The 25,125-nt window shown below is 33.5% G+C and overlaps 1 protein-coding gene across 1 annotated transcript; it reads left to right on the top strand.

The window, feature by feature from the left end:
- The first annotated feature begins 908 nt into the window (after window positions 1–908).
- LOC102809568 (somatostatin receptor type 2-like) lies at window positions 909–1,934 on the top strand. The gene has a single exon (XM_006818524.1). The coding sequence runs from the start codon at window positions 909–911 to the stop codon at window positions 1,932–1,934; it is 1,026 nt and encodes a 341-aa protein (XP_006818587.1).
- Window positions 1,935–25,125: the final 23,191 nt, after the last annotated feature.

Raw genomic sequence — 25,125 nt, 5'->3', positions numbered from 1 at the left:
GAGCGTTTCAGTGTCACATATGTTGTGATAAACATGATGTTAACGTAAGTACTATCAAACTTACGGAAGCTACCTTGTGACGTAAATCATTTTAAAGAACTGCAATTAGATTTGGTGTTCCAATCCAAGGCCAACGACAATCGTGTTCACTGTAATTCAGTGGATGTCTTTCCAATTTGTACTTGCCTTCAGGAATTGTATCTGAGTTTCAGTGTTTCAGATTCATTTTATACGTTCGTATATATGCTTGTAATTTCGATTATCTAATCTATAATGTGTAGCATTATGGGGAGATCTTTTTTAGATTACGTTAATTTAATACGTCGTCAGATTCAGCACATTTATATTGGTTCATTCGCTATAATTTGTCTCTTTTATATAATACATTACTGATATATGTGAAGAATACATTTTTGCAGTTTATCAAAATTATCTATGACTTCACACGACCGTGAACCTCGTATGTTATTTCAGTCAGTGCTTTCAAACGGGGTATTCATTTATTCTAGCGCACTGCCATCTACAGAATATTTGATGAGATGACCAACTAATACACATTATTACACTCATCTGTTTTCAAATTAAAATCTGCGAACATTTTCGCAATACTTAATTCTTTTCAGCTGTTTGTCCCACAGCAAAACATGCAACGAATAACGCTTATTCGTATAATTTTTCATCGCATAATCCACTGATTGGTCGATTGATGTTTAGAGTGCAAATCTTATTGTAATACCGTTACAGTAAACTGTTTTTTTTTATCAATAGCATACCAACGTGGTGAGGTGATATTCCAGAAGTATTTTCCGAACACAAAAGCTAAGCTAGACATCACGCAACTTGGGAAGTACTCTCTTTATAAGTCCACTATAAAGACTAGTGTATTCAAACAATATGATGTGTTGATTATGGCTACCATTGATAATCTGTCCACAGAATTTCCTATCGTTGAACCTGAAACTTCAGGTACAGGATTTGATATAATTTCATTGGTGTATTGCTTCATTGGAATTATAGGTATATTTGGCAATGGTGTGGTCTGTTACATTTTTCTGACAGATAAACATTTTAAATCAATTACGCACCGTTTAATTTTGCATCAGTCATGTATCGATTTAACCAGCTCTTTGCTGTTCTTGGGATTACGAGTGTCGATTTTGTTAACAGGGGCTGTAGGTATTCCAGACGGTGCGTTTGGCAACCTGATTTGTAAGGCCTGGTATTCGGCCACTTTATTGTGGGGTTGTTTGAATACATCGTGCATTAATTTGTGCCTGATAACGTTGGAAAGGTATTTTGGCGTGTGTCATCCAATATTACATCACAGAAGAGGAACTATAAGATTGGTAACCATCGCAATGATAATGGCTTGGGTAGTAGGGTATTTGTCAGAGGCGTGCTGGGGCTGGATGACTCACTGGAATGAAAATGGGGCTTGTTTGTTTGCTTGGATAAACGATGCACATAGAATATATATGGGCATCGAATTATTTTTTATCGAGTTTGTTATCCCACTCACGATAATCGTATATTGCTATATTAAGATATGGCAAGCAGTGAAAGTGGCACCCATGACTACCAATACACTAGGTGTTGCGAGAAGCAAAGTCAATGGACGTGTCAGATGGAATATTATCAGAATGTTATTTGTTGTGGCGGTTGTGTATTTCATTTGTTGGATACCAAACGTATTTGGTGTAAGCTTGTGGTTTCTGACTTTCAACCAGTATTGGGTTGTCCAGGGTCCACTGCATGAGTTCACAGTCACCATGGCGTTTATCAATATGTGCGTCAATCCGATCATATATGCGGCCAAATATGATGAATTCCAAAGAGCTTGTCTTGAGAAGCTCTGCTGCAAGAAAGCGGGCCAGGTTCAAGAGATTAGTACCGTACAGTCGGCTATGAGTGATATAGACTCACACGCAATATAGTATTTACAAATTCTTTTCATGTGGTGGGATTGCTTAAACTCTGTTTAAGTCGCGACCAACACGTAAATTGCACATTATTGTGTTGTTTTAACTTAGTTGATGTGTTTCTCTCAAAATGGGAGCATAGACTACTTATGGATTCCTCGTTATTTTGTTTTATTAAGCCTTGTAACAAATAAAGCAACTGTTGGTTTATAGAAAATTATGTCATATCTCAACAGTTAACCCTGGGTCCATGACAATGTCAGAATGGCTTTTCAATCACCGCCATGGATTATGCTATAGAAAGTAATTATCGTGTATTGGGGAATTTCTAGGTTACCACTGTTACGTACTTACCATACGTTTTACGCGTCCATCCAATTTTGTAGTACCAGAATTGTTTATGGTGTTTTAGTAGGCTGCAAATTCAATGTAAAAACCTACCCACTGATAGCGCCGTAGGACCTGTGCTATAATCGGCTTAACAGATATTTTTGATGTGATCATGTTACGTATTATGCAAATCAATAATTCATAAACTACTCATAATTCTATGTTGGCTGTTCTCTAAACACTTTTTACAAATTATAACTAGATATATATTTAATATTGAGTGATATATTAATATCTGTATTGCATTATTTACTTCTTTACTTGTTAGTGGCTTGCATGATAATTAACTTAGGTAATGCTTCTTTTCAGACCAATATAATATTATCATTAGTGATTACTTTCATTTTTACTGAACTATTTCAAAAAAATGTTGTTTTTTATCTTACTTTTCCTCGTGGTGTATTACATAATAAATTCATTGACTGACAAACTCCAGAAAAAGTAACTATTGAATTTAAGTTTATACCCGGTGAATTAATCACTTGCAACAGTATAACTTTCAAATTACCCAGTAATGTTGGTCAAGCCAATTGGCAATTGTATATATTTGATTCAACAAAAAAATTATTATTGAAAATTTCGGCAGTTAAAATTTGTTGAAAGATTGTAGCTGACATGTTCCCTCATTTTGTTACGCACTTGTGTATATAGGAATATATCTACTATATTACCTTGAATTATGTCTTTCGTATCTGATAGAGGGATATTATATTTCCTTGGGTTTATTATTATTTTGTGTTTCTGTTACATTGTCCATTGTATTTTTACATGATGAAATTTATTATATTATATTATATTATATTATATTATATCATATCATATTATATTATATTATATTATATTATATTATATTATATTATATTATATTATATTATATTATATTATATTATATTATATTATATTATATTATATTATATTATATTATATTATATTATATTATATTATATTATATTATATTATATTATATTATATTTGTTTTCTCATTTATGTTAAAAATTATACTTCTCGTTTAAACCAGCAATTGCATTACTGTCTTTGTCTTATGTGTACCACATAATAATTGATCAGAATTGTTTCCACTTATATACAGCATTATTCACAACGAATTATATCAAATGATATTTTTCTTTTTCAATTCTTCAAAAATATATAACATACATTTTTAACACTCTGGCCTTGGAGTAAAATTTATTCGCTTAAATACTGTCTGTCCAGTTTCACCTACTATGGGGCTGCAATAGAAACTACACGTTTTTGAGACACTAATACAAAATAACACATTCCGTGGTTTTCAAAACTAGAGACACCTGAAGTGCTAAATTACAGTTAACTTGATTGAACATGTTTAATAAAGACTTCATTTCTAGAAAATAATCAAGTGTTTAACGAAATGCATACTGTAAAAACAATTTGATTCAAAGTGTGGAAGAATTAGTATCCAATATTGGAATTGTTTTGGGCATGTATAGTTCACGCGTGTTTAGTAGATTACAAAAAGTCATGAATCTGAGGTTTCCTTCAAGGAACATACATATTGTTGCCAATACGTTGGTGTTTCAAAAAATATGAAAAACAAACAATATATGCACAACTCAAAAAGGTGGAAATAGCACTTATATTCAACAATAAAGCTACATAGATTCAGCTCATTTGCTGATTTTGAACCCCAGTTTAAAATGGATACTGTAAAATTAATCTTATCACAATACTACAATTAAACTGAAGCCACAAAACCATGAACACCATTCATATTATATGTTAAATATAAAAAAACTTGTTTACTAAGAATATTAATTTAAAATGAAAAACGTGTATAGTTATAAATTACCAAAGTATTGGAATATTTAGTATAAAACCACGTGGGTGTTATAGGTGTATAGGCATGGTCGAACATGTTTTTCACTTTACACAGGTTTTGTCACACAAAGAACATGTGTAAAATTATGAAAACATTTGCTATTTTTCTTAGTCATGACATTACTTTCAGAAAATAATTTTAAGTCAAACACCAGGTTATGGAAGAATTGTAAGTACGGAAATATGGTCTTGGTCTTACAACTGGAAATCGAGACACGTGGTGAATTATTTACCCGAATGTCGATACTCCACATTTGCTGAACGGTGATTGTAGTTTCAATCACATCTGAGCATTTCCGCATTTAATTTTAACTTTAAACTTTTCAATTTGATATACTTCAGAAAGCAAAATCACCAACTATATTTCAACCCAAAACATCAGACTATGAATGTTTCACAAAGTTTTAATGTATAAGGCACACTTTTCTTCCCTTTTGTTTTATTTTGAATCACTTCAGAAAACAAATACACATGCAATGATTAAAGATACAATACCCGACTATGCATATTTCATAAGTGTTTATTTATATAAAGTGTACACAATTAGCTAAAACACTTTTCTTCCAAACTGTTTTTGAAGCTCTTCAAAAACGAACAAACATGCAATGTTTCAACATAAAACATCCGAATATATAAGTATTCATACACAGGACACTTATGCAGTCTACGGTATGCATCTAGAATAGCCACAATACTTATTATCAAGAGCAAACAACATATTTATTAGAAAAAATGCTCAAACACGTCACCATTGTCAGCTGACATACTATTCATTTAACGATATATTTATTGAATTTTGTATTTTTTAATAGTAAACATCTGTATATATTTATGTATGTTGCGCATGTTCCTACCATGTACCTATCATAAGTTTAGTAGCCGACACAAACATAAACATGCACGGTCGTATTACCAATGCTCGAATTAGTAAGCTAAAAGACGCAGACAGGCGTTAATTCCCTGTGATCTAATCATTGGATTCCTTTTCTTCATAACTAATATTCTATTGGCTGAGCTACAATCTAACATGGTGATTACTACACACCTGTGCAAATTTGCGTACAATCTAAACAATTCTAATGAGTCTCTCATAGTACGTAACCATTTGACTGTCATTTAGAGATGTCATTAATAAAATAAATGCAAAATGAAAACAAATATTGAACAATTGTTTGTTTTGCTACTTCATTGCAAACATTTTAAGATACCTTTCGTAAACGACGATATTCACGATGAACACTATTTTATGTTGCGTGTTCTGGTAACTGGTAACTTATGTTGTGCGCTCGCTCATTCAATGATTGAATTACACTATCGAGAGTATACGGACAGGTGGCATATTTGAGAAGAAGAAGCAACAACAACTTGGTTCGAATGCTGCCTTTAGATTTTCTGAGGAAGGAAGGGAACCGGAAGTTATACTAAATAAACCAGAAGATATGATGATATTTTTACTCCGTGTGGAACGTGTGGAAATTGTAATTGATGGAGACCGCAACAACAGTAATGTACTGCATGGTTATTTGTAGCGACCTCCATTCATTACATATACATGTAAATAGTTTTAAAATACTGCACTTCCCGTTTTAGGCGGTGATTTTAAAAGTGATGAAATAAGTAATTTGACGGATAGAAAAGTTAAAGATGGATGAAATAGAATGGATGTAGTGCATATATGTAAATTCGAGGATTGAATTGGATTGGGAGTATATTTATTTCAAGTGAGCATGTTTCTCTGAAATTGATGATTTTTTATGTGTTCCACTATTTTATTTCCCAGGAATTTGATGTGCCCGGAGAAACTGCATTCGAGACAATATTACCACTTGGGCACTTTTATTAATGTCAATGAAGAACGGGTTTAGAGATGGTATTGTAACACTGTTTATGTGTTGTAATTCGCATCATTCATATTTTAATCAGGTTTATTTGCTTTTGGTGATCAATATCTGCACGAGGTAGTCAAATTTCGTAGAAACTACAGCCAATTACAGTTAGCCTTTTATATTGCCCGACGGTGTAGTCACTGGGGAAAATAATTAACAAAACATTACAATGTACGAAATGAAATGTCGTGTTGCGTGGCGTGGGTTTGTTTTACCAGGAAAAGTGCTTAGATACTCGGGTAATTTTCTCGATGAAGGCTAAAACTCCTGTGGCCAATTCGCACATGTTTGTGACAAAAAAACGTTTGATACAAAACACAGCCAGACACGTTCCATCTAGATTTCATTACTCTGGTGATCTAAATGTGCCGTTTATTGTCAAAGCGTTTTCTAGCAGAAATAATTTGGGACAAAAAGGGGGTGCCGTTGCTACGATTGACGGAATGTTTAGACCACACACACAAATATAACTTCAAATTTGTTTTTGAGAAGAATTTATCGATGTTAGGTGTGTTATATTACATTTTTGGAATGAACTCATTTCAACGTTCATGAATGTTGAAATGAGTTCATTCCAAAAATGTAATATAACACACCTAACATTTGGAAAGACACGATTCCAAAAAGTACATAAAATTTTATTGCCCCAGAGAACTACCAAACCCCATTATTATTAGGTTTTCTATAATTCTGATAGCAATTTGTTCGTACAATAAACATTTATTTCCCCGCTTATGCAGCAACTAACTCGCCGGTGCATACATTGCCTATAGCCATATATAAATAAATACAAATGATGATAATACCAATTTTCAAGTGAAGCGATAGCGGATAGCAATTTTTGTGTCTCGTTGTCTTCGTCATTACAATGATATTCATAATAAAATAATTCCATTATTCGCTGTATGATGTGAAAAAAATAGCTCTCAGTATCACGACTACAATACATCTGGCGGCGAGCACGTGACTTTAATTTTTTTATCTTAACACATTTGGTGTTTTGAAGTCATCATATTTATTTGTGTATTGGTGTAAGCATGCTTAGGTTTTATTCCCTTCTCCTCTTATCTGAAATCCTACCATTATTAGTTCACATCGACTCTGTGCTATGTATGTGACGTTATATAAACACAAACACATTCGGCAGTCGCCTCGCCATTATACCTTGGCAGAATTCCCATCGACTATCAAAGAAATTAAACACAACGGCGCGTGCGCTGGTGCGTTTTCTTGTGAAATTGAACGCAAAGTCATAGTTACGCTATGATGTGATATAAGACGGCAATATAAATTGATTTAAATTTGAAAGTGAGCTGTTGTTACAGGGACGCTGATTGTTGGATCCAGCTCTTTGGCGCGCCCAATCAAATCATTCAATTTTAGAGAGATCAAATACAGCTTTTGGTCTCATGCCACTAAACAACCAATGACCCGTTCAATTTAAATGCTTTGCAAGACATTTTTTTCTCAGGTGTGTCCTGTGTGTATTTGGATGTTCTAATCTTGGTGTTTTTGAGCCATGTTTTAATTTTTTTAACATTGTCGTTTTGGAGTTTTAAATATTGTTGTGAGTCTTTTTCACGCACAACAATGCCTATGGATATGTGCAAGTGTGTTAAATCTTGTTCCATCAATATCTTCATAACCTGTTGGTTGAGGAACAAGGTGGTTTCAGGAAATTGTATTCCACTGTGGATAATATCTATATTTTAGAGTCACTTATTTCAGTGGTAGAGTGTAAAGTTTATTTCTCGATTTTCAAAAAGCGTTTGATCGCATTAACCATTATATATTGTTTTATAAACTTTTGAATTAGCCCAGATTAGTATCAAGGGTAAATTATTTCGGGTTCTGTATTCAAAAGTAAAATCATGTGTCTGTTCACCTTGTGGTGTAACGGACTTCTTTGACTGTAAACTAAGGATACAACAAGATAGTGTAATATCTCCATTGTTTCTTCTTTTCTTTTCTTTTATTAATAATCTTGGTAACTCAGTCAAGCATATTTATTATTTGCTGATGACTTAGCCCGTTTTAGTAGTTCACCCATTGAACTCCAACGCTTGTTAAATAATTTATCAAATCATTCCCCCAATGTCTGCTATTCGTGACGAATTGGAGCGTCACACCCTACGCTCCTGTAGGCTGGTACGAATTGTCAAATATTGGCTTCATCTTTTAGACATCTACCTCTACCTCGTCTACCTTATCAGTGCTATATGTATGAGAAATCGGAGGCTAATAACGACCGTTTATGTTGGGCATTGAACGTGTAACAATTACTTTTTCGTGGGGCCTTTTTTATGTTTGGCATAACCAAGGTGTTAACAATATTGAAAATTTTATTGCAATATTTAAACAAAGATCCTGGGATATTGACATTAAAGAGTGGCATACTAAATTATATCAATCACCTAAACTTTCAACATATAACAAATTTAAAACTGTATTTGGCCAAGAAAAGTATCTAAACTTTGTTGACAATATATAAATCTGAACTTGTCTTTGTAAATTTCGTATCTCTGCACACAATTTGCGCAAAATTCACCGCATAGACTTGTATTATGTTTAGATCTAAGAGTCAAAACCTTTGCAAAATATCCTGTAGAGAAAACATATGTACAATTGAAGCCCCTGCCAGAAACTGGTCAGTTGACTGCCTAAAATAACTTACTGATCCATTCTTTGCACATGAGATCAATGTAACATGAAGCAAAGCATCATAGGTGTGTTCTAGTTAACTGCATGGGAAATTCAGAATGACGACTGGCTAAGGCACTTTAAAATCTCTTTCATCTAGCCTTCAACATATAATTTATAACACACATAATGTAAGTACACACCTTTATTTACAATTCTGATTAATTATTGCGATGCAAATTGTTATTGTTTCGGTATATTTGAAGACTGAATTTTAGTTTTGTGTGACTATTGCTCTGAGCAATCTCTATGCCCGAGAACAGTCAGGAAAACAACGAATATTAACTTTGAGTAACTTGCGGTTTTATGTGACCTTTTTTTACCGTTTCATGTACATGGAACGTATCATCTTGTGATGTGTACGCAATTTTGTGTTCCCTGGTGGAATGTCAGCTGATGATAATTGTAAGGGCTGTGCACTGGTCGTAGGTTCAGTAGTGAATGAAGTTATTATAATGTTGGCCTTTAACGCTACTGTACGCCAATGGCACTGCTTTATAACAAAATCTCTTTATAGAATCTACAACAAAAAGGCAATTGTAAGTAGAACTGGCATTAAATAAATGTAACAATTCTGTTGACGAAGGCAGGCATGCAGACCCACATGGTCGCGTGATTTGGCTGTTGAACCAGTAAACCGGTCAGTTCCATTACAATACAACATATATCATATACTCATATGAATGCAACATATCAATATGCATATTCGTGTATTAGTCAAACAAATGACAGACTCCTGTTGACTCACCTTGAATATATACATTCAAATCCACCCCAACCATTTGTTCACCAAATTTTGTGGAGTAATTGATAAATATTTCAAGTTTAGTCTGTGAACATATATAACAACAGAATGCTATGACATCGTTATTTTCTCGAGCGAAAGAAAATATTGTTCATACCCACAAAGGTCAGAACGAGGCATGGCGTTCCGTCATATTATAACTTACCTAAATGTCAATAAAATGAATCTAGATACATACTGTCTAGTTTGAAAAAGTTTTCAGATAAGTAATTTCATTTGCTGGTCTTGTTGCCTTTTTTAGTTAATAACCAATGAAGACAACTATATGCAGACGCCGTTCATAGTTACATCATCCAAATCAAACATGGTAGCTGCACGATATTATAGGATACTTTTACGTTCGCCACGAAGAGAGAGCACAGTCCGATGTCGTTCGGTGAACACTGTTATAATTATCTCATTATTCTATTTCGTTACTTGTGTTAGCTATTATAATATATTAATGAATGAGTTGCTAGAAGACAATGTGCACTGAATACGGGCAGTTTTATGTGGTAAAAGATGACGGTAATGCAAGTTTCATTCCACGCTACGAGAATGTGCTTGCTTATTTGGAAATAAACGCGTCGAAAAACAACTGCACTTTTTCAGATGCCATCATTTCATTTCGAGCAATAACACTGATTGCAAAAGCTTGCATTGTGTGAGTTTTGCTTTAAAAGTTTTGTTGTCTGCATATTCTTGTTTTTTTTCAGTTAATCACGAATATACGCGACTGATGCCATCTTTAGCTTATATGAAACATGTAAGCTGCACGAACATAATATGGGACATTGTTACGTTTGCCACAGGGAAAGCACAGTCCGATGACGGTCGGTAAACACTGTTATAATTATCTCATTTTTCTATTTCATTTTGGCTTTTTCTTGTGTCAGCTACTATCATATATTACTGAATGAGTTGCCGGAGGGAAATATACACTGAATACGGGTCGTTTTCTATGGTAAGAGCTGGCGGAAATGCATGTTTCATTTCGTGTTGCGAGTATGTGCATGCTTGTTTGCGAATATATGCATATAGAAACTTAGCTATACTCTCTCAGATGCGATCATTTTATTTCGATCAACACTGAATGCAGTAGCTTGCATTGTGTTGCATTTTGCTGTCGAATTTTTTTTTTCAGTTAATCACGAATATATACGACTGATTTAGCCTATGCTGAACGTGTAAGCTGCACGAATGCATATGGGATATTGTTACAATCGCCAGAGGAAGAGCATTGTCTGGATTCGTTCCATCGACTCGGTGTTATAATCATCTCGTTTTGTACATTGAATGTTTGTTTTTAGAAACAATAGACATTGATTACAGTCGATATTTTGACGATGTCATGTTTCATATTTGCACTTTTCTTTCTATTTGAGTTTAAATGTCAATGGCTTCAACATGATTGTCACAGCTTTAATATTAAACATCGGTATAAAACTGCATCTCCTCGATGACCAGAATTATAGTAACCCCATTACCAACCAAAATAGACACCGCCGCGTGCATGGCGTTTGAGGCATCTCCGCAACATATAGCATCTCATTCATGCATTATTAATTCACAAAACATATTTGTATGAACGAGAATGGGTGTTTTTGAAGATCAAATGTCGGTGGAATTGTAGTGGAGCGTAATGTGGTCCCCTAATGCAAAATAGATTGACTATCAGTATCACAAGAGTGTTATGAATTCTCAACAGTATAGTGGAGGTATATTATCAGTCTTTTTATAAGTTTAAAACGTTAATAATTTGAATTATTGAAAGAGGGTGATAGTGAAGGTAGTAAGTGACAGTCACTGTATGTATGAAGGGACTTGTTTCCACAAACATTACACGACAACATGATAAACGAAACTATTTATTTTCACCAGATAGTCAACTAAGTATTGTATTTATAGTTGCAATCGGGAGAGGGTACTTTACGACAATTTACTTAATTAATGTCATACATTGCATGTATGTATGTATCATAATTACATGAAAAGTCTATATAACTAACTCCATTATGAGAGTTAATCTTAATTATGATGTCATATTTTGCTGGTTATTTAGCACTTTGCTTTCAATTATTTTTGCTGGATCTATTGTTGTTCATGTCTCAGCAAAGTACTTGTTTGCTCGTCATTGTGTCATTATTCTCCCCATTCAGCCGCAGTACACGAACATAACGCGATGGTATGATAAAGCCATATTCTTACATATCTTACAAAGCACATCGCAATTCTACAATAATTGAGCCACAAGAAAATATGTCTGACCATTACGTCAAATGGTGTTTTGTTAATGTTAACATCCTCTTTATTGTAAGTATGCTTTGTGACTACTGGGAAAAACCTTACATCCTTGGTGGGATGTTGGTAAACTGACTATCAAAGACTAACCGTGCAATATAGTAATATATAGTAGTAATATAGTAGTGCTAAAATAAGCAGCAATTATAAACAACAATTAATACACACAATTTAGTCTCAATGATATTCTTAATGATGATAAAGCCTTGTTAGATAAATTGACATTCCATCAACATTCTTTCTTTTGATATTATATACGGGTCATAGAATAATATTGAAGAGGCCGGATGGCACGATAACACAACATTTTTTTAACCGTAGGTAATGATTTATACCAGGTTTATGCAGTCTCGACCGAGAATGGCGAACTTCCTGTATCGTGTAGAAAAGCCATTATTACATCGCTGCCTGGAAAGAGACGTGACGTCATCACAAAATGTCATGACAGAAGAAGGTGTTCGATAGAGTGCCATTAAACTTATGTTCACTCTCACATATTAATAATATCAATAATGCTCGTTGCCTATGAAAATTCAAAACCAGAGTTACACGAGTCGAAAGCCACACAGAAGTACAAATCTAACTGCATATGCCGATGACATTATTTGTTTTTCTAACAAGTAACTCTATTACGAGGGCACACGAAACTATCGCGTAAACAGGACAGGGCTTGATTCACTTACTGTCTCGGATTAAGTCTTTTCGTCCACAATACACCCAGCACTACTTTAACTTGTACTTTAACAATATTCAGTTTTCATTTCACTGAGTGCTCTCTCAAATTATTTCATAATCTAACATAATAAGCAGTTTTTATTGATTTACCATGATACACATGACTAATTCTCAACAAGTGTGAATAGTTCATGTAATGTTCAATGTGTGTGTTGACTGTATGTTTGTGTCAGGATCTTTTGTATCCTATAATACATTAATATTGCATCATTTACAGTATGTACCACTCAAACTTTTACACTTCATTGAAGTGTCCACGTGTCATTGAAATCGGTCACATTTTACACGACACCATTGAACTGTATATGCCTGTGTGTGTGTTTATTCTAAACTTCTGTTTTACATTGTATTTGGTGTTATTCAAAAGGCAATACCACCTACTTTCAGAAATATAACAAACTTACTTTCTCGTGAATTTTGACCTATTGACATTTTGTTTATATTTCACACAGTGTTCATGTAATATGAACCGGTTTTTTTGACATTTATACATTTGGTCACTTTTCAGCTTTTTGGTAATATATAAACAGAAATGTAAATTTTGTATATACAAATGAATACAAATGTGTGGTGGTATAACCTAAAGATAAAAAATCACATCCTTGGCAGAGATTACAAATTTGGCACAAATTTTGCATATGCCACCATACGAGACAGCAACCCTTTGGGAACAAAGATCAAGGCCACAGCATGTGTGTACGTTTTCGCACACTATACAATGACTACATAGAATAAATAGCCGGTGCCAAAATGTTGGCAACATGTGTGCCGCGATGTCGCTCAAGTGTCTTGAGTTTAAGGACTGCACTGTGTGGCATTCGTGAGTTATTCTTAGTATGTGCATCACTACCTTGTATTGTAGTTTCTTCCTGACGTTAATTTGAGTGTTGGTCAGCAAATGTGGGTAATTATTGCAACACAATACTACCCAGTGTGTGAACCATTATTATTTCATACTCACCCAGAAGGAATGACTTGTGAAGAGCGTCCGCTTGCGGCAAAAACAAGAAGTAAACAAGAAACAAAGGTACCACAAAGGGCAGTGTGAACTCCAAATATGCTCTGTTAAAAAATTAAGATTTTTTTTTGAAGATTTTACGTATCAATTTCATTCAAATCATTAGTAATATAATGTTTTAATTATAATTTTAATTTGCACATATGTGTTTATACAATACATTCATACTTCTTAAATCCCCAAACTTCAGACCCATAAGTGAGAATTGGATATATCATGAGATCAAAAATTATAAAATATAAATTATTTGTTTTCATATATCTGTTAACAATATGGAGAGCTTTATTTGCTTGGTCTGATAATGTTTCTGTAGCTTTGTGCCAAACATTCCTACTAAAGAAAACAATATCTAAATACTTATAATAAGGGACCACTTCTAAGTCTAGGTATGTATTGAGCGGGTCCATTATAAATACTGTAAAATATTTCTGGGAGTTAAAAGGGGTACCCCAAATTTAAGTGCATTAGGTGAACTAGGACGGTACCCATTTTTTACTACCACATATATTAAATGTATCAAATGGTGGTTAAAAATATTATTTTTGGAAGAAAATAAGATTGCTTTTAGTACGGGAAGACGAAGGTGGTAAAATTAACTGGGTAACTTATATTCGAGATATTTTGAATAGGTATGGCTTTCGGATAGTGTGGATCAATCAAGGGGTGAGCAATGAAATTGCATTCCTCGCAAATTTTGCTCAAAGAATTAGGGAGACTTGGCAACAGGAATGGTGGGAAGAATGTTCAACTGTGTGTAAGTGTGAACAAACATAGGAAATATTTACCAAGGCTTCGTTGCTCGAGTCACCAATTAGTAATAGAATCTGGCCGTATGCATAATATAGATCGTTTTGAAAGAAAATGTGTATTATCCAATAGCGGAATAATTGAAGATGAATTACACCTAATTTTCGAATGTCCCATTCCAGGCCTACAGAGACGAGCTGTTACCACGTTGGTCATTACATAACCAAAGACACCACACTTTCATAAAATTAATGACAAGTGAGGTACCCATTACACTTTGTAATTTGTCAAAATTCCTGTATCAAGCTTTTAAGCTAAGATCAGAGACACTAAAATTAACCTCTTGATGGGCAGTATTTTTATATTACAGTTAAATTATGTTATAATGTATTATTATTATTGTTTTCAAGAAATGTATACTTGAGATTGTTATGGGGCGGTGGCCTTGTATGGCAATACAGTTTATGTTATAATATATTGATTGTGTACAAATATCTCATCGCCTCAGCTAGTTAACACAGTTGAAATTAATTTGTCTATCGCACCACCTCAGCTAGTTAACGCATTTGAAATTAATCTGTCTATCTTACCACCTCAACAAGTTAACACATTTGAAAATTAATCTGTCTATCTCACCACCTCAACTAGTTAACACATTTGAAATTAATCTGTCTATCTCACCACCTCAACTAGTTAACATATTTGAAATTAATCTGTCTATCTAACTACCCCAACTAGTTAACACACTTGCAATTAATCTGTATATCTCACTACCTAAGCTTGTTAACACATTTGAACTTAATCTGTCTATCGCACCACCTCAGCTAATTAACACAATTGAAATTAATCTGTCTATCTCACCACCTCAACAAGTTAACACATTAGGAATTAATCTGTCTATCTCACTACCTCAACTAGTTAACACACTTGAAAATTAATCTGTCTATCTCACCACTTCAACTAGTTAACACATTTGAAATTAATCTGTCTATCTCACCACTTCAACTAGTTAACACATTTGAAATTAATCTGTCTATCTCACCACTTCAACTAGTTAACACATTTGAAATTAATCTGTCTATCTCACCACCTGAACTAGTTAACACATTTGAAAATTAAACTGTCTATCTCACTATCTCAACTAGTTTACACACTTGGAATTAATCTGTATATCTCACTACCTCAACTAGTTAACACATTTGAAATTAATCTGTCTATCTCACCACCTCAGCTAGTTAACACATTTGAAATTAATCTGTCTATCTCACCACCTCAACAAGTTAACACATTAGGAATTAATCTGTCTATCTCATCGCCTCAACAAGTTAACACATTTAAAAATTAATCTGTCTGTCTCACCACATCAGCTAGTTAACGCATTTGAAATTAATCTGTCTGTCTCACTACATCGACTAGTTAACATATTTGAAATTAATCTGTCTATCTCACCACCTCAACTAGTTAACATATTTGAAATTAAACTGTCTATCTAACTACCCCAACTAGTTAACACTTTAGGAATTAATTTGTCTATCTCATCGCCTCAACAAGTTAACACATTTGAAAATTAATCTGTCTATCTCATCACCTCAACAAATTAACACATTTGAAAATTAATATGTCTATCTCACCATCTCAAATAGTTAACATATTTGAAAATCAATCTGTCTATCTCACCACCTCAGCTAGTTAATACATTTGAAAATTAATCCGTTTATCTCACCACCTCAACTAGTTAACATATTTGAAATTAATCTGTCTATCTCACCACCTCAGCTAGTTAACGCATTTGAAATTAATCTGTCTATCTTACCACCTCAACAAGTTAACACATTTGAAAATTAATCTGTCTATCTCACCACCTCAACTAGTTAACACATTTGAAATTAATCTGTCTATCTCACCACCTCAACTAGTTAACATATTTGAAATTCTGTCTATCTAACTACCCCAACTAGTTAACACACTTGCAATTAATCTGTATATCTCACTACCTAAGCTTGTTAACACATTTGAACTTAATCTGTCTATCGCACCACCTCAGCTAGTTAACACAATTGAAATTAATCTGTCTATCTCACCACCTCAACAAGTTAACACATTAGGAATTAATCTGTCTATCTCACTACCTCAACTAGTTAACACACTTGAAAATTAATCTGTCTATCTCACCACTTCAACTAGTTAACACACTTGAAAATTAATCTGTCTATCTCACCACTTCAACTAGTTAACACATTTGAAAATTAAACTGTCTATCTCACTATCTCAACTAGTTTACACACTTGGAATTAATCTGTATATCTCACTACCTCAACTAGTTAACACATTTGAAATTAATCTGTCTATCTCACCACCTCAGCTAGTTAACACATTTGAAATTAATCTGTCTATCTCACCACCTCAACAAGTTAACACATTAGGAATTAATCTGTCTATCTCATCGCCTCAACAAGTTAACACATTTAAAAATGAATCTGTCTGTCTCACCACATCAGCTAGTTAACACATTTGAAATTAATCTGTCTATCTCACTACATCGACTAGTTAACATATTTGAAATTAATCTGTCTATCTCACCACCTCAACTAGTTAACATATTTGAAATTAATCTGTCTATCTAACTACCCCAACTAGTTAACACTTTAGGAATTAATTTGTCTATCTCATCGTCTCAACAAGTTAACACATTTGAAAATTAATCTGTCTATCTCATCACCTCAACAAATTAACACATTTGAAAATTAATCTGTCTATCTCACCATCTCAAATAGTTAACATATTTGAAAATCAATCTGTCTATCTCACCACCTCAGCTAGTTAATACATTTGAAAATTAATCCGTTTATCTCACCACCTCAACTAGTTAACATATTTGAAATTAATCTCTCTATCGCACCACCTCAGCTAGTTAACACATTTGAAATTAATCTGTCTATCGCACCACCTCAGCTAGTTAACACATTTGAAATTAATCTGTCTATCTCACCACCTCAACAAGTTAACACATTAGGAATTAATCTGTCTATCTCATCGCCTCAACTAGTTAACACATTTGAAAATTAATCTGTCAATATCACCACCTCAACTAGTTAACACGTTTGAAACTAATCTGTCTATCTCACCACCTCAACTAGTAAACATATTTGAAATTAATCTGTCTATCTCACTATCTCAACTAGTTAACACATTAGGAATTAATCTGTCTATCTCACCACCTCAACTAGTTAACATATTTGAAATTAATCTGTCTATCTCACCACCTCAACTAGTTAACATATTTGAAATTAATCTGTCTATATCACCACCTCAACTAGTTAACACATTTGAAATTAATCTGTCTATCTCACCACCTCAACAAGTTAACACATTAGGAATTAATCTGTCTATCTCATCGCCTCAACAAGTTAACACATTTAAAAATTAATCTGTCTGTCTCACCACATCAGCTAGTTAACGCATTTGAAATTAATCTGTCTGTCTCACTACATCGACTAGTTAACATATTTGAAATTAATCTGTCTATCTCACCACCTCAACTAGTTAACATATTTGAAATTAAACTGTCTATCTAACTACCCCAACTAGTTAACACTTTAGGAATTAATTTGTCTATCTCATCGCCTCAACAAGTTAACACATTTGAAAATTAATCTGTCTATCTCATCACCTCAACAAATTAACACATTTGAAAATTAATATGTCTATCTCACCATCTCAAATAGTTAACATATTTGAAAATCAATCTGTCTATCTCACCACCTCAGCTAGTTAATACATTTGAAAATTAATCCGTTTATCTCACCACCTCAACTAGTTAACATATTTGAAATTAATCTGTCTATCTCACCACCTCAGCTAGTTAACGCATTTGAAATTAATCTGTCTATCTTACCACCTCAACAAGTTAACACATTTGAAAATTAATCTGTCTATCTCACCACCTCAACTAGTTAACACATTTGAAATTAATCTGTCTATCTCACCACCTCAACTAGTTAACATATTTGAAATTCTGTCTATCTAACTACCCCAACTAGTTAACACACTTGCAATTAATCTGTATATCTCACTACCTAAGCTTGTTAACACATTTGAACTTAATCTGTCTATCGCACCACCTCAGCTAGTTAACACAATTGAAATTAATCTGTCTATCTCACCACCTCAACAAGTTAACACATTAGGAATTAATCTGTCTATCTCACTACCTCAACTAGTTAACACACTTGAAAATTAATCTGTCTATCTCACCACTTCAACTAGTTAACACATTTGAAATTAATCTGTCTATCTCACCACCTGAACTAGTTAACACATTTGAAAATTAAACTGTCTATCTCACTATCTCAACTAGTTTACACACTTGGAATTAATCTGTATATCTCACTACCTCAACTAGTTAACACATTTGAAATTAATCTGTCTATCTCACCACCTCAGCTAGTTAACACATTTGAAATTAATCTGTCTATCTCACCACCTCAACAAGTTAACACATTAGGAATTAATCTGTCTATCTCATCGCCTCAACAAGTTAACACATTTAAAAATGAATCTGTCTGTCTCACCACATCAGCTAGTTAACACATTTGAAATTAATCTGTCTATCTCACTACATCGACTAGTTAACATATTTGAAATTAATCTGTCTATCTCACCACCTCAACTAGTTAACATATTTGAAATTAATCTGTCTATCTAACTACCCCAACTAGTTAACACTTTAGGAATTAATTTGTCTATCTCATCGTCTCAACAAGTTAACACATTTGAAAATTAATCTGTCTATCTCATCACCTCAACAAATTAACACATTTGAAAATTAATCTGTCTATCTCACCATCTCAAATAGTTAACATATTTGAAAATCAATCTGTCTATCTCACCACCTCAGCTAGTTAATACATTTGAAAATTAATCCGTTTATCTCACCACCTCAACTAGTTAACATATTTGAAATTAATCTCTCTATCGCACCACCTCAGCTAGTTAACACATTTGAAATTAATCTGTCTATCGCACCACCTCAGCTAGTTAACACATTTGAAATTAATCTGTCTATCTCACCACCTCAACAAGTTAACACATTAGGAATTAATCTGTCTATCTCATCGCCTCAACTAGTTAACACATTTGAAAATTAATCTGTCAATATCACCACCTCAACTAGTTAACACGTTTGAAACTAATCTGTCTATCTCACCACCTCAACTAGTAAACATATTTGAAATTAATCTGTCTATCTCACTATCTCAACTAGTTAACACATTAGGAATTAATCTGTCTATCTCACCACCTCAACTAGTTAACATATTTGAAATTAATCTGTCTATCTCACCACCTCAACTAGTTAACATATTTGAAATTAATCTGTCTATATCACCACCTCAACTAGTTAACACATTTGAAACTAATCTGTCTATCTCACCACCTCAACTAGTTAACATATTTGAAATTAATCTGTCTATATCACCACCTCAACTAGTTAACACATTTGAAACTAATCTGTCTATCTCACCACCTCAACTAGTTAACATATTTGAAATTAATCTGTCTATCTCACCACCTCAACTAGTTAACATATTTGAAATTAATCTGTCTATCTCACCACCTCAACTAGTTAACATATTTGAAATTAATCTGTCTATCTCACTACCTCAACTATTTAACACATTTGGAATTAATCTGTCAATCTCACCACCTCAACTAGTTAACATATTTGGAATTAACCTGTATATCTCACTACCTCAACTAGTTAACACATCTGAAATTAATCTGTCTATCTCACTACCTCAACTAGTTAACACATTTGAAAATAATCTGTCTATCGCAACACCTCAGCTAGTTAACACATTTGAAATTAATCTGTCTATCTCACAACCTGAGCTAGTTAACACATTTGAAAATTAAGCTGTCTATATCACCACCTCATCTAATTAACATATTTGAAGTCAATATGTCTATCTCACCACCTCAACTAGTTAACATATTTGAAATTAATCTGTCCATCTCACCACCTCAACTAGTTAACACATTTGAAAATAATTTATCTCACCATCTGAACTAGTTAACACATTTGAAATTAATCTATCTCACTACCACAACTAGTTAACACATTAGAAAATAATCTGTCTATCACACCACCTCAACTAGTCAATACATTTGAAAATTAATCTGTCTTTCTCACCACCTCAACCAGTTAACTCATTTGAAATTAATCTGTACAGACAAATCACTGTTCAATTACACCATCAACATCGCTATGTAATCTACGTAATAGTTTAGCAATATAACGTTAAGATTGACCTCTGTGCGTCTGTGTATACGTACGGCCGTGCGTGCGGCCGTCGTTTTACACATGAATGGACCGATTACATTAAACTTCACTCCTACATCATACATATTATACATATGCACATTAATTTGTATCACGATCCGATTCCAGATGGCCGAATGGCGGCCATTTTGTAATGAATCAAGCATTTCACGGCTGTTGTACATATTTTGGACAATATGGGACCTTGATGCACGTCATTTTGTTTTTCTGATAAAATTCGTTTTATGAATGTGGTTCTAGTGCCATATCGCTGGCATGCTTTGACTGATTATGTTCAAATTTTGAATATTTATTATAATTTATCTCTTAGATATACATATATATTGGTTTGACAATCAGATTTAAAATGGCCGACTGGTAGAAATTCTAGAGCAATATCCCTTAATGCCTCAGTACTTGCACTATATTACTATAAAAAAAGTATATAACTTAGATTTGATAACTAACGGGGACTGTTGTATCTTGAATACCAGACCATTTAGGATATTATTCTTCCAAAAGCAGCTAATCAACTTATCCACATGCTATATCTAGTCTACCCTGTGACGTCACTGATCAATATCAACCTAAATAAATGAAGCTTGTGGTTTTCTAGAAGAAAATTTTAAAAGAAGATGCATACGAATGAAGGCAGAGAAAGTCAATTACTAATCTGAACAGCGCCCCCTCATGAATTTGACAGTGCAGCTGAATAATGAATTGAAGTCTTCATAATTTGAGAAGAAATTAATATTTTGATGTGTTTTTGTTCATTTTTATAATGTTTTATAAACACTCACATAGCTAGGTCAAAAACTGATAACAACTGATATAACTTGTAATGAAACTTGAATACAAATACACATAATGTAATTAATTTGATTGCCACTTAATAAGTATGTTGTTTTATGGTAACTGATTAATTTTGTGCCCGACGGTTGGTTGTAACAGTTATAGATAGATGTGACACTGAACTGCAAACATTAAAAAAGCATAAGTGTAGAAATGTAAATCAAATGTGTTAATCACATATTATGAATATAAACAAAACTTATTTCATAGCAATGAATCACATGACCAAAAATTATGTTAGAGTTGAAAACAATGAAGTATCCTAAATCTTCTATTTATAATGTTGAATTTAATTATTCACATAGTGTAATGTATATTATTTTAATGGAACACGCTAAACATCAGGTATATAGCTTGGAAGTGTTAACTCTAGTGAATATTAGCCTACTCATATGTCACATGTAAACATATACTGTGCACGTGACTCGAACCGGCATGACTCGAACCGAACATGAAGTTCGCGGTCGGAAACAACATTCTTAATAGGGGAGGCCTGATAGCCTGGAGTGCCGTAACGTGTAGCCAGGCAATTTTGTGTCGTATGGAAACGCCCGATCGCGAGTCACACATGCAGTGTGTTCTATTTAACTTAGTATTTACCTTATCGTGTATTAGATTTACTTCCTTTATTTCCTACCCTAACAGGTACTACAAGTTTAAAATTTACAATAGCGTTGCCGGGCAGCGCGTGTTCAAATGTCCTGTAAACAAATAATGTATTTCACATGCGTTGCATGTGTCGTTATGGGTCCCATATCGAACACGGCGCGGGGCGGTGACTGTAGTCTTTTAAAGGACCTGTCAAGTTCATGTTTATTTGTTTCCATGACGATGGCCGATTGACGGACATTTCAAGTCCAACAATGCACCAAATTCACATATTTTCAGCATGCAATAACCGGATCTCAGTCACGTATGGACGGATTTTTAACTTTGTACATATATGGAACACAATATGTCATTCATGTCCTAATATATTGGTTAACACCTCTTGCTGAGATATGGTAGGATGAAAATGTTCCGTAAAATACCGCAAAATTACGGCTCGCTGTAAATTATGGCGTTACGGTGACAGATGTATAATGACTGGTATTGTAGGAAAAATGACTAAACTCAATTTGCAACCTGTCGGACAAAGATAATTTGGGGTGTTTACTTCTCAAATGTAAGCCATACATTTACGCTCGCTGCACACAGTCTTTCCAACAGCATAAAAAGTTACGCAACATTTAAAATATGCTTCTATAACTGAATAGTACAAAAAACAGCATGATTGACAAGTTTCTAGCAGTCGACCTTTGGTCCAGTATTGTCGATGTCGCAACATTTTCATTCCATAATTACATTTATTGTAGAACAGAAAGGACAAATAAATAAATACATCGCATCTACATAAGTCACAATATGCAATATTCGTCGAATATGTGCTGTCATGCGCCACCACAGTCTCGATTATCTTATTCGTATGTTAGCATAATGTTAAACCAGCAGTTACCTACTAGATATCATTACTGAATACCTGAATATTAAACATATCCGGGCTATAGTCGTTGAGATGACGTGGTGACTTATATATATACATTACGTACATGCTTATAGCAAAAGGAGATACAACATTAGATACAATAGGCTACTGGTGTTTGGAGCATTCTCACAAATCAGGTATGTTCAATTACTTTTCAAGTCTGTATCATTAACGTCTAATTCTCAACACACGTAATGTTGTTATAATAATTTCAATGAGGTACCTGCGTTGTTTCTGGTTCGTGTGAACTACTCGGTATATTTATATTTATTCAGTATTTTGTTCACCATCCGTACGTACATAACAACAGAAAACAAATACGTGAAGATAAATGGTTAATCCATTAATTTAATACAGTTTTTCGAACGTTAAATGCATTAAAGGTGTATTTGAACAGTTTCCTTTTTCAGCTCAATAAAACATACAATTTTCATCTCGAAAATGGATCATGTTAAAACGTTGGAATGTTAATCAGGGCAAACTAAACAAAAAGGGAATTAATCTTCAACTACCCAGAGATTCAGAGTCATTGTTCGTGCAAACATTTCCTGTTATTACGATTTTTTCCGAATTTGTAATTTAAAAAAATAAGATTTATAAGAAAATTATAATCAACCAAATCTTTTAGTGTATCGTCATGTATCTGTTTTATTCTTTTAATGTCAAGTAATACTTTTTTCAAAACTCGTCCTTCAGAAATAGAGGTAATTTATACCCATGAAGTTATTGAGTTTAAATAATTCACGTATTTTAACGTATCTATACTCCTCTTCCTGTTTCAATTGTTAAGTCATTGATGAAAGACTGAAGTTAGACACTTGTGTATATTTTAAAACGTCTGAATCTTTCATTCAATAAAGACATAGGTCACCTACGAAATGTCTTATGTTGAAGTTAAATATAATTATCCAACATAATTTTGCACTCGTAATTAGTACTAAATATACTTTGAAAGTAATGGCGCCAATCTGATTTAGAAATATTTGGCAGTATTCTTGGTCTACCTTTGTTAGAGTTGCTCCAAAATGATTTAGATTTGTTTATTTGGCGCATCAATCATTATTAGGTAGTTAGCAATACAGAAATCTTGTTTCGTGGTTTTAAGTAAAATATTTCATATGTATTCTGGGTCAGTGTTTATCAACAATTTCACTGTTTGCGAAACGTAACTCGATTTACTAGCTCGCTATGTACGCATAAATCTTCTATTATACTCAATGATGTTTTTAAATATTGCAAATACAGACTGGGTTACATATTATATTATCAACTGATTTTTTTATTATGAGTATACAAGTATCGATACATCATGTAAATATGCTTTCCAAATTGCCTACATCATTACATGTACACAAGGTGCGTGGGTCTATTACTCAATCATTTACGGGTTACGGGAGTGCTTGGTACAATACATATGGGGGTGTTACCAACCTCCATGGTTGAACACAAATTGTGCTTAAAGAGCTCAAAATGGTCTCGTAATGGTTATAACCGGCAGGTAAGTAGAGAATTAATAAGGAACAAGGAAATTGCTCAAATTATACATAATTCTAGTTGATGCGAGTATTCAAATCAGTAATACATTTTATGTTCAATAGATTGTGGCAAATATCAGCCCCATGCTGTTTTTGATATTAAACAGGCGGTTTTGTGTTTGTTGACCAAAAAATAACATTAAAATCAGAAATGTATCATTTGTATTAAAAAACTTATAAGTATTAAAAATCCGGATGACTATTTTGGCATACAAATCAATCATATCAGCAATATTTATTGTGTGCGTTCAGTTTTAATTTGTATTTAATGCGTTAATGCTATGCATTAGACATTTCTGATTATAAGTATACAATTTTACGTAATGATTGTCGCAAATCGAGAATAGTATTACCCATCTATTAATATTTTTGTTCGCAATAAACGTTCATTCAATGTTAATACGATTCCGTGTCATTGCATCAATTTATTATAAGTACAGTTATGCAGTCCAACAATTCTCTCATCGTTACAATACATGCAGCACTTTCGCACAATTGTTTTTCTCCGCAATTCTCTGCATATTACTCGAACATATGCATTAAATAATGACGTTTAA

This window comes from Saccoglossus kowalevskii, chromosome 7 (genome assembly GCF_978046115.1).
Source record: "Saccoglossus kowalevskii chromosome 7, keSacKowa6.1, whole genome shotgun sequence".
NCBI lineage: Eukaryota > Metazoa > Hemichordata > Enteropneusta > Harrimaniidae > Saccoglossus > Saccoglossus kowalevskii.
This window is presented reverse-complemented; position numbering and strand designations above follow the sequence as displayed.

What these genes read in the sequence shown, in the direction of transcription:
- LOC102809568 (XM_006818524.1), top strand. Translation starts at nt 909, where the DNA reads ATGGCTACCATTGATAATCTGTCCACAGAATTTCCTATCGTTGAACCT.